The following is an 11,589-nucleotide window of genomic DNA, read 5'->3' on the forward strand; positions in this document are numbered from 1 at the left end:
CTTCGTACTTCAGTACAGCTAGATTATTACACCTTTCAGTATATCTAAAGCTAGATCGCGTAGAGTACTATAAAATGATTGACTATGTCAACTTCAAGTTTATTGAGACTATGATTTCGCTTGTTTTTTGTTGTATGCCACGAAGATACTGGCTAGACATGGTTATTTATACGAAACAGAGGACTGGACAGTGATGATCATTTAAGCAGTCTAAGGAAATGCTTATATTGGTACGTGAATTGATAAAAGGATCTAGGAAGTTACTAGTAATGAAAATATTGTCTTGGATAACTTCTTGTGAATCAGTAGCTTTTTTGGAATGAAATAGGGATATGGACCACTTACTTTAAAATGTGGCATGAAACTACATTATTTAGTGAATGATGCTTAAACCAGAAGAAGTATAATGCTTGGAAAAAGATAAGAGAAGTAAGTATACTCTATAGTGTACACCAATGAATAGCACTCACTTTTGAAAGTTTAGCATGTCAAAATTATTGCGTTTAACAGTAACAAATGCATTCTAAATTATGTTGAGCTAATTTCTCCACTGTAAAGACAGGAATACTACTAAACATCATAAAATCACAAGGATGGGGATATTTAAATATATAAGAGCAAGTATGTGGAATTTACATTTTTGGTATTAAACTAGTTAAATATAAAATACAGACTTTTGTAGGTGATTATATCATGTGCATGTCCAAATGCATAAGCAATGAGGGGCGAGCCTTTTATTGCTCCCACTGGTGGCGGGCGGGCGAAGGGTCCAAAAGACATGTAGCCGGGTGCAAGTAAAAAAAAATAAAATAAAGAGTTCCATTTTCCTTCTTGTTCATCAATCGGAAATCTTCACAACCAGGCCATCCTGCCGAGCTTTGATCTCACTAAGTTCTGCTGCCTACAGATTGCTTGGACAGGACAGAAGAGGAGTACTCGTGTGTACACAAAGCTTCAAAATTTTATCAAAGAAGCTTTTGCTCCCTTCTCCAAAATAAGGACTAGTGATTGTTTCTATGTTTGATAATAGTTGACTTGGTGAAGTTTGCTATTCTTTCCCTCCCATTCAATGTAAAAGCACCACTTAATAATGAATTAAATTGTGCCAATGTTTCTTCTGTCTATTTCTGTTTATTTTAGGCCAATGACCACAACGCTTTACGAGTAATATTACCATAAGTCCCCTCTTAGCAGAGTGTGGTTGATATGTAGTTACTTCACATCTAATATTATTCAGATGGTACAAGATGAAACTATTGTTTACAGGCTTTCATAGGTTACTCAAGTATTATTTCGTAATGATTAGCAGTGGTGTTCGGAGAGTTTTCTTGAAAGAGAATGTTGTGGTTACTTTTGTGAGGAGTAGAAACTCTGCATCGAATTTCTTGCATTTGCCAATATCTTGAAATTCCAATTAGAGGACAAGTGTCTGTATGTAACATAGGATGGTCTTGAACTTCATGCTGAAAAGTGAATTTTAGGCATAATTTAGAGCATGCCCTATCTTGCATCCGGCACTTCTGCTATTGTAAGCTAGCTCCAATTCACAGCCAATGTCAATATGAAATTCTATGTCATGGAAACTTTTTCATGGCACTTAAAATGTTCAATGTACTATTTTAATTTATGTTTAGTGTATGAGATATGATTGGATTGGAGGATTTCTGATTAGATACAACATGATGAGTATGTTCGGTTGCAGTATTAGTGAGGATTGGTTGTATAATCAACAAGATTTTAACTTCTTTTTCTTTCTTTATAATGTCCAATGCTATTCAATCCTCTCTATAAAAAATGTACTACAATTGTTTATTATATAGTTCTTTTATTAGTTGTCCTTTCATAATTGTGTTTAATCAATACAACTACCTAGGGAAGATTTTAAATGTCTATTTCCTTTTGCAAACGAACTATGTTTGAGCTCCTGTTGTTTTTGCAAGTTTCCAACCTAGTTTTTTAGTCACTACTTTTTCATGGTTATTGAGAAATCTGTTTTAATTCTACCAGGTAACCGTTTAGCCAGTTTCTAAGGAGCTCTTGGATATTTTCTGTGGTGCCTATATAATCATTTAAACTTGAGATTCAAAAAGATTGAATGAGTCATGGAACAATCCAATGTGTTTGTGTAAATCCCAAATTGGCCAATTTGCTTTCTTAGAAGAGGATATTAGCAGAAAATAATGTCAAATGTTGTAAGCCTGATACTGGAGAAAGGGTAGACAATATCTTTGGTCTATTTTAGAGTAGACTATAGCTCATGTCAGCTCGATTAGACTTAGCTTGTGGTTTTTTTTTATGAGTTGAGCTTAACTAATGATGGTTGAGTAGATAAACTTTGCTAGTTTAGCTGCTCAGGTATACAATTTCTAATTATTAGACTTAATTGAAGAAATTTTACAACATAATAACTTTTTAAGCTCTTTTACGTCTGAATGTTTTTTTCTACATTTTCACAGTAAACTAGATTTTATCTACTTCTCCAAATATAATGTAAATATAATTAGATTAGAGTGTAATATGTTTAGGTCCCAAATTGGAGCTTGACTTTGACCTTGGTTTGAGCCCGGCTTGGATTGGACTGAGTAAGTTTATTGATCAGCTCGAGCTTAAGCTCAAACTTGCTAGCTCGAGCTTAAGCTCAAACTTGCTAGCTCGAGCTTAAGCTCAAACTTGCTAGCTCGAGCTTAAGCTCAAACTTGCTAGCTCGAGCTTAAGCTCAAACTTGCTAGCTCGAGCTTAAGCTCAAACTTGCTAGCTCGAGCTTAAGCTCAAACTTGCTAAAGTTGACCTAGCTTGACTTGTTTTTAGCTCTGTTATTCCTTAATCTTAAGGACATCAGAAATTCTGGATTATAGGATATTTGGACATAGAAAACATGCCACAGGGGACAGATAATATGCCGTCAACATTCTCCAAAGAATTATTTTTATCATATTGATACTGTTTTAAGTCCCGAACTTATATTTTGCTACCTAGATTGATTTATATTATAAATGAGATGTTAAAACTTTTTGAATTTGTCAGTAAAGGTCACCAGCAACCAGTTGCATGTAGAAATGTCTAACAGCTATTTCTGTCCTTCGCGTTTAATCACAAGGATGGGGATATTTAAATATATAAGAGCAAGTATGTGGAATTTACATTTTTGGTATTAAACTAGTTAAATATAAAATACAGACTTTTGTAGGTGATTATATCATGTGCATGTCCAAATGCATAAGCAATGAGGGGCGAGCCTTTTATTGCTCCCACTGGTGGCGGGCGGGCGAAGGGTCCAAAAGACATGTAGCCGGGTGCAAGTAAAAAAAAATAAAATAAAGAGTTCCATTTTCCTTCTTGTTCATCAATCGGAAATCTTCACAACCAGGCCATCCTGCCGAGCTTTGATCTCACTAAGTTCTGCTGCCTACAGATTGCTTGGACAGGACAGAAGAGGAGTACTCGTGTGTACACAAAGCTTCAAAATTTTATCAAAGAAGCTTTTGCTCCCTTCTCCAAAATAAGGACTAGTGATTGTTTCTATGTTTGATAATAGTTGACTTGGTGAAGTTTGCTATTCTTTCCCTCCCATTCAATGTAAAAGCACCACTTAATAATGAATTAAATTGTGCCAATGTTTCTTCTGTCTATTTCTGTTTATTTTAGGCCAATGACCACAACGCTTTACGAGTAATATTACCATAAGTCCCCTCTTAGCAGAGTGTGGTTGATATGTAGTTACTTCACATCTAATATTATTCAGATGGTACAAGATGAAACTATTGTTCATAGGTTACTCAAGTATTATTTCGTAATGATTAGCAGTGGTGTTCGGAGAGTTTTCTTGAAAGAGAATGTTGTGGTTACTTTTGTGAGGAGTAGAAATTATGCATCGAATTTCTTGCATTTGCCAATATCTTGAAATTCCAATTAGAGGACAAGTGTCTGTATGTAACATAGGATGGTCATGAACTTCATGCTGAAAAGTGAATTTTAGGCATAATTTAGAGCATGCCCTATCTTGCATCCGGCACTTCTGCTATTGTAAGCTAGCTCCAATTCACAGCCAATGTCAATATGAAATTCTATGTCATGGAAACTTTTTCATGGCACTTAAAATGTTCAATGTACTATTTTAATTTATGTTTGGTGTATGAGATATGATTGGATTGGAGGATTTCTGATTAGATACAACATGATGAGTATGTTCGGTTGCAGTATTAGTGAGGATTGGTTGTATAATCAACAAGATTTTAACTTCTTTTTCTTTCTTTATAATGTCCAATGCTATTCAATCCTCTCTACAAAAAATGTACTACAATTGTTTATTATATAGTTCTTTTATTAGTTGTCCTTTCATAATTGTGTTTAATCAATACAACTACCTAGGGAAGATTTTAAATGTCTATTTCCTTTTGCAAACGAACTATGTTTGAGCTCCTGTTGTTTTTGCAAGTTTCCAACCTAGTTTTTTAGTCACTACTTTTTCATGGTTATTGAGAAATCTGTTTTAATTCTACCAGGTAACCGTTTAGCCAGTTTCTAAGGAGCTCTTGGATATTTTCTGTGGTGCCTATATAATCATTTAAACTTGAGATTCAAAAAGATTGAATGAGTCATGGAACAATCCAATGTGTTTGTGTAAATCCCAAATTGGCCAATTTGCTTTCTTAGAAGAGGATATTAGCAGAAAATAATGTCAAATGTTGTAAGCCTGATACTGGAGAAAGGGTAGACAATATCTTTGGTCTATTTTAGAGTAGACTATAGCTCATGTCAGCTCGATTAGACTTAGCTTGTGGTTTTTTTTTATGAGTTGAGCTTAACTAATGATGGTTGAGTAGATAAACTTTGCTAGTTTAGCTGCTCAGGTGTACAATTTCTAATTATCAGACTTAATTGAAGAAATTTTACAACATAATAACTTTTTAAGCTCTTTTACGTCTGAATGTTTTTTCTACATTTTCACAGTAAACTAGATTTTATCTACTTCTCCAAATATAATTAGATTAGAGTGTGATATGTTTAGGTCCCAAATTGGAGCTTGACTTTGACCTTGGTTTGAGCCCGGCTTGGATTGGACTGAGTAAGTTTATTGATCAGCTCGAGCTTAAGCTCAAACTTGCTAGCTCGAGCTTAAGCTCAAACTTGCTAAAGTTGACCTAGCTTGACTTGTTTTTAGCTCTGTTATTCCTTAATCTTAAGGACATCAGAAATTCTGGATTATAGGATATTTGGACATAGAAAACATGCCACAGGGGACAGATAATATGCCGTCAACATTCTCCAAAGAATTATTTTTATCATATTGATACTGTTTTAAGTCCCGAACTTATATTTTGCTACCTAGATTGATTTATATTATAAATGAGATGTTAAAACTTTTTGAATTTGTCAGTAAAGGTCACCAGCAACCAGTTGCATGTAGAAATGTCTAACAGCTATTTCTGTCCTTCGCGTTTTTAAGGTGGAAGCAAGTGTGCATCTTGCGATTGAGAGTTGGAACAGGAAGCAAGAACCTTTCCTTTACACAGAGGAAAGTGAAAGTTTCTTATAATCGAAATGATTGCAATGTGAAGCTGCAGTTTTCTTCATACAGTAGTTCATATCGGTTGGTCGAGTTCTGAAACCAACCATCATGTGCCCTCAGGTTCTTAATATTTTGGAGTTTCTACAGCATGTTTCTGGGTTAAAACAAGATTAGTTGTGTTATTAAGTTGCACTCTGTACATACGGTTTTGAGATATGTTTTTCCTGTACTTTGTTTGTTAGTTTGTATGTGTGTTTAAGATATCTATTTTCTTTCTATGTGGACTCAACAAGACTGAATTGCATATGCTTCTTCTGGGTTTCTGCTCATTCTTTTCTTGTTTGGAGTTAGGGCCGGAAAAATATAAAGAGTGACGAGGTTGAAGATCCGTGATGCACGACTTTTTATTCAACGAACACTTCCACCAAGGCATTGGCTTAATTTTCTCAACCAAAATGTGGTCAAGTTGGAAATACAGAAGCTCCCAGTATTCAAGTGTCATTTTTTGGTGAAAACCTTGTGTAACTATGATGTACAGTGCGAATTCATTTTTACCCAGAAAGTTTGCAGCCCCATTTCGAAGCACTTGGCAAAGCTATGCTAAGCTCTTAAAATCAAATATCTCAACTTGTTACGTTTTTCATATATAGGTTTAATGTTCTGTACTCAATAGTATTAGCAATAATGCCCCACTTATTTTTAGTCTGCCATGCTGTCTTATGATTTTACATAGGGATATTTTTGATTGAGTATGAATGACTAGTGAAAGAACAAATAAAGGTTTGAAGTTCATTATTTTACAGTCCCTTCATTTACAAAATTTCATGTGTTGGATTTTGAAGAAAAAATGAATTTAACATGGCTAAGAATATTTAAAATGACAAGTTCACTCTTTTGAGTTTTTAAATAATCCGGTCAAAGGTGTTTTGATCAAATGAGAATTTGACGGAATTCATTCATTTGGATGAAAGCCAATTTAAACTAGGGAAAACTTGTTTGGCCAGGGTTAAATTCAGGCTAAACAACAGTTGGCACCCCCTATTGGAGGGGCGGTTGTTCCCCAGCATAGTTCTTTAAACTAGGATTTGCCGTTTGTATATCTGAAGTTGACGGCCCCTCCAATAAGGAACAGAAGTTGGTTGCTTTTTCTTTCTCATAATTAATTGAAGTCATAGGGATTCTATCCATTTATTCATTCGACTCAAACATCAATACAATTAGATTCGCTCTTTATAGATAAACTTGGAATTTGCGATACCAGGTAAGATGGAGAAGTGACCCACAACAAACAGAGGAGGATTTATTCAATCACATAGTTTGGCATTAAGATTTTCAAGGTTTGGCCAAGGTTTAGCTCAAGACCCCTTTTCTTAAATCCAACCAATCTTTTCGTAGGCGTTCGCGATTATGCTAGGTTTGGTTCAATCAATCCGTTCGTTGATTCGAGACTCAAGAATGGGGTTGTCATCTTGAGTGTCAACCTTAGATGTGCATACAGCAAAACTCATTTAAAAGATTGTTTGATGCCCATTTTCCTTAAAAAATGCATTTTGAAATAGTGTTACGATAGAGAATATGTGGTTAAAAAATAAAGAAATGTTTTGGGTTTGCGTATAATATTATTTTATTGAAAAATTTGTGGTTGAAATGGTATCAAATCATTGTTGAAGAATGTAGTTTGATGAAAAAACAAGGGTTAAATTATCTAATAAGGTACAATTGTCATTGCAGCCTTAGATGCTCCAATAGTCGTATTTGCTTAGTTCTTGTTTGACTTTTATCTTTTAAATTCATTTTGTTCAAACTCATTTTTAATTATTCAATTTTTCTCTCTTTAAATAATTAATGCTGAATTAGCTAAATCTGATTTAAGTTGATAATGTTTCGATGAAAATTATGAAATTTCAGTTTTTCAATATCTCTTGATACAATTTCTGAAGGAATGGACATGATTTCTATTTATGAGTCGATCATATCTTTTTGATTGAAGGATTCTAGTTTCAATTTAACAATGCGTATGCAGCTATGGCCTTTTTTCTGAATGGATCTGCTAACTGAGGGTTGTGTTTTCTGGTTTTTTGTAACTTTTTTTGTGTCAAATTACTGAATTATGCTCTTATTTTGAAACTACTGAATTGATTGATGCTAGAGTGCGATCAATTTGACATGTAAACAATGGTTATTCTGAATACTTGACCAATAAACGTTCATTTTTTATATTTGATCCACATATCGGTGCCAAAGCATCTTATTTTATCTGTTTGAACAGACTTTCGATGGAAATAGTACGAATTCATTCGATGACAGTTAATATTTTAGCCATTGTCACATTGCATTTCCTTCTATAAACAGAGGCTGGATAATTGGATAATTTAGAGCTTCTATTTCCATTTAAGAAACTGGGTTCTATTAATGAAAGTTGGAAACTTTACAGGCTTTAAAAAGGTGAAAAAAGTGAGGCATGTAGAGAAAAGAGACTTGAGAAAAAAAATGTGTCATTTAGTTCCCTTATTGGAGCTTTCCTTTTGTCTTAGACAAGTGGTTTTGCTATTAAGATTTAAGTTGGTTTCTTTGTTCGTAAAAAACTGGTTATGTTACACTCTCTTTTACAGTATTGATAGCTTTAATTGCTGTTCGATTGATTTTGTTGTGTTGTATTGGATTTTTTGCTTTTATGAAATATGAAGATGGATGGGAGAATCAGTGGGCCAAATCTGACTGGAAGAAAGATGAGAACATGGCCGGAGAATGGAACCTTACCACTGGTAAATGGAATGGGGACTCTACCGATGAAGGTAAACATGTCATTAGTTGATGAGTCTTAAGTACGTAGATATGTTTGCGCAATATATATGTATATGAATTTGTATGTACTGAATATATGACGTCAAAGGGGATTTACTTCTATGTCTTAGTGCAGGTATATAAACCACTGAAGACTACAGGTTTTATGCCATCTCAGCTGAGTTCCCTGAATTCAGCAACAAGGACAAGACATTAGTTTTCTGGTTCTCTATCTAGCATGAACAGAAGCTTGACTGTGGTGGTGGATACATGAAGTTGCTTGGTGGTGAAATTGATCAGAACAAATTTGGAGGTGACTGTAACACTCCGAATTTTAAAATTTTCCACGTGGGCTGGTAATTTAGCAAATAAAATAATCCATGTCCAACATTGTCGTCACACTAAAATCGAAAAGTTGAAGTGATAAACACGTCCCACTTATTTGCATAAATGGTTTATTTCGCAAACATATACTTTTAATTTATCGTAACTTATCTGAGTCAAATATTTAATGGGCAAGATCGGTTGAAAGAATTTTCAAGACCAGAAGAACATGAAAAAAGAGTTACTGTTGTTGAAGAGAAATCTGTAGTTGATTGTGATGCGGAGAAAGACGTTATCTTAGTCAAATATTTAAGCATTTTTGAAGTTGATAAAAATATATCAATATTATACTCGTTTCATAGCTCGTGTTAAATAATAAAAATTGAGCTTAAGAAAAAGTAATTTCGAGCTAGTATGCTCGAGTTATTTTAATAAAATGAAATATGTTATCTTTTAATATTTTATTAATATGTCATATGTGCAGATAATATAAAATGAATTTTTTCTAGAAATATGTGATTTATGATTGTAAAGGAAACGTGTATGTTTTATTAACTATGTTCACTTCAGTACGTATACATTGGAATTTGAAACGGTTTTATCATTTAATATATATATATATATATTAAACACAAATCACTCATTAAATTTACAGTGTAATTGATCCGTTTCCAGAATTCTAACCATCGGACGTGATAAGACGTGTCCATTAATAATATATTAATTTATTAACATCATCAGGTGTACATTTAACCACAGGCGTTTCGTTGGTTCATGTTACGTGTTAAATGACTTTTATGAGTGTCTATATATGTTCTCAGTGAGTGTTTTACTTTTAAAACAAGTTTACAACTTCATCTCTATACAAATTCTTGGATATCAAATTAAGGTAAGAATACATGGTGCAAGTGGTAAATTCTTATCCTTGATATTTATGTAAATTTGGCATGAAATACTAGAAGGCCTTCGGGTCGAATTATATGTTAAATTCTTCGGGATGGACCGTCAAGTTAAAAAAAAGAAGTTAAATTCTACGGGATATGGGGATTCTTAAGAATTCCTTGAACTCTAAATCTAAGAAATGTTGGTATGTTATACTATTTTTATATTTATATTATGTGAATAAGGATGTGCACGTATTCTTACTGAATGTTTTAAAAAATACTCACTCTTACAATATTTTCAGATTGAGAACGGGTCGTATGGACGCGTGGAAGATTGACCGAGCGATGCTTATGGGGTCGTCTAGCAAATTTTCTAGAAAAGGATAATTATCAAATTTATATAAAGAATATCTTTGTGTAAATTTTTATGCATGATATTTATTGTGTTATTTAATAATTTGAAATCAAGTATTTTTGATATAGTTCCGCTTAAATTAGATAGAGAAAAGATTTGGTAGCACCTCGAGCTCATTTTTATTTAAAAATAACAATAATAAGGAAAAAGAGTTCGGGGCGTTACAGTGACACTCCATTACAGGTAACATCATATGCTATTGCCATCTGACTTGTTTCCTATTTTGGTATATTCTCCCTGTTGAAGTTGCTGATTTGGTTGTACTATGTGGGCATATGTAGCATCATGTTTGGACCTCATATTTGTGGCTACTGCACAAAGAAAGTCCATGCTATTCTCACCTTCAATGGGACAAACCACTTGATCAAGAGGGGAGCCCCATGTGAGACAGATCGACTGACTCATGTCTGTATATTTGTCCTCTGGCCTGATGCTTCTTACAGCATCCTCGTTGACAGTGTGGAGAAGCAGTCGGGTAGCTTATACTCTGGGATATTCTCCCACCAAAGAAGATCAAGGATCCAGAGGCCAAGAAGGTATTTCATTTGTGCAATCATACATGAAAATTTGGTTCTTCCATTGGTTCAATGAAACTGATCTTGCTGCATGTTGGTGACAGCCCAAAGATTGGGATGACAAGGAGTACATTCCTGAACCTGAAGAAGCCTAAGGTAACCAAACTTCAAAGTTTCATGGTCTTCCTTCTGTTTAACGTTAGAGCACATGTTTATGACTTGTGAGTTGATAATAATGCCCTTGAACTATTATGCCTGCAGGATTATGATGACATCCCAAAGGAGTTGCCAGATCCTGATGCCAAGAAGGCATATAATCTAATTTTCCTGATTCACTACATATCTATGTAATCTCCTACACTATTTACTTTACTCAATTATGATGGTTTACAATTGCAGCTGAGGACTGGGATGATGAGGAAGATGGTGAATGGACACCACCAACAATTGCCAACCCCGAATACAAGGATCCATGGAAGCCGAAGGTCATTTTTGAGTCTCTATTAGTGTTGTAAATGTTGCTTTTGCTAATTCGAGTGGTTATAAAATTGTCTATTTTTATTGCCCAGAAAATTAAGAACCCCAACTACAAGGGCAAATGGAAGGCTCCAAAAATTGATAATCCAGTACTGTTTGTAACATCTCTGAACTTAAGTGCATCTTCATAATGCACGAATTTTAACTTTTTCTAATATGTTATTATTTGTGATTATAGACTTCAAAGATGATCCAGATCTCTATGTTTTCCCAATTTTGAAGTGTGTGGGCATTGAGTTGTGGCAGGTAAGACAGAATTTCTGTCAGTTCTGTGTTATAATCAAAATTTAAACTGAGCGAGTGAATTTTTAGATGAAATCTGGAACCCTTTTTGACAATATCTTGTTATCCGATGATGCGGAGTATGCCAAGAAGGTAGCTGAAGAGACATGGGCAAACACAAAGACGTATGTTGCCTTTATACTTAAAAGAAGCCATAAAGACGTATGTTGCCTTTATACTTAAAAGAAGCCATAAAGACGTATGTTGCCTTTATACTTAAAAGAAGCCATAAAGACGTATGTTGCCTTTATACTTAAAAGAAGCCATAAAGACGTATGTTGCCTTTATACTTAAAAGAAGCCATAAAGACGTATGTTGCCTTTATACTTAAAAGAAGCC

General features: G+C 34.2%; 2 protein-coding genes and 1 pseudogene across 2 annotated transcripts in view; all 3 read left to right on the forward strand.

The window, feature by feature from the left end:
- LOC111387068 (RNA pseudouridine synthase 1) overlaps positions 1-6,130 on the forward strand; it is an 8,157-nt gene extending 2,027 nt beyond the window's left edge. Inside the window, exons 3-4 of the transcript XR_002701352.1 lie at positions 5,447-5,629; positions 5,861-6,130. The gene's annotated coding sequence lies outside the window, so the exon portion shown is untranslated. The remainder of the gene's footprint in view (positions 1-5,446; positions 5,630-5,860) is intronic.
- A 1,125-nt stretch (positions 6,131-7,255) lies between these two features.
- On the forward strand, positions 7,256-9,839 carry LOC111387070 (annotated as a pseudogene).
- On the forward strand, positions 9,221-11,477 carry LOC111387069 (calreticulin-1-like). The gene is made up of 7 exons (XM_023011588.1): positions 9,221-10,452; positions 10,536-10,587; positions 10,693-10,740; positions 10,831-10,916; positions 11,001-11,066; positions 11,147-11,214; positions 11,281-11,477. Exons 1-6 carry the CDS (start codon positions 10,202-10,204, stop codon positions 11,157-11,159), a joined length of 516 nt encoding a protein of 171 aa, XP_022867356.1. The 5' UTR covers positions 9,221-10,201; the 3' UTR covers positions 11,160-11,214; positions 11,281-11,477.
- The last annotated feature ends 112 nt before the right edge of the window (positions 11,478-11,589 follow it).

The sequence above is a fragment of the Olea europaea genome, unplaced genomic scaffold (assembly GCF_002742605.1).
Source record: "Olea europaea var. sylvestris unplaced genomic scaffold, O_europaea_v1 scaffold3883, whole genome shotgun sequence".
Lineage (NCBI taxonomy): Eukaryota > Viridiplantae > Streptophyta > Magnoliopsida > Lamiales > Oleaceae > Olea > Olea europaea.

Bases quoted from the DNA above. Each gene is read 5' to 3' on its own strand.
- LOC111387069 (XM_023011588.1), top strand. From the start codon at position 10,202: ATGTTTGGACCTCATATTTGTGGCTACTGCACAAAGAAAGTCCATGCT. The intron at 10,588-10,692 runs GTAACCAAACTT...TTATGCCTGCAG, and splicing joins TGAACCTGAAGAAGCCTAAG to GATTATGATGACATCCCAAA. The intron at 10,741-10,830 runs GCATATAATCTA...TTACAATTGCAG, and splicing joins CAGATCCTGATGCCAAGAAG to CTGAGGACTGGGATGATGAG.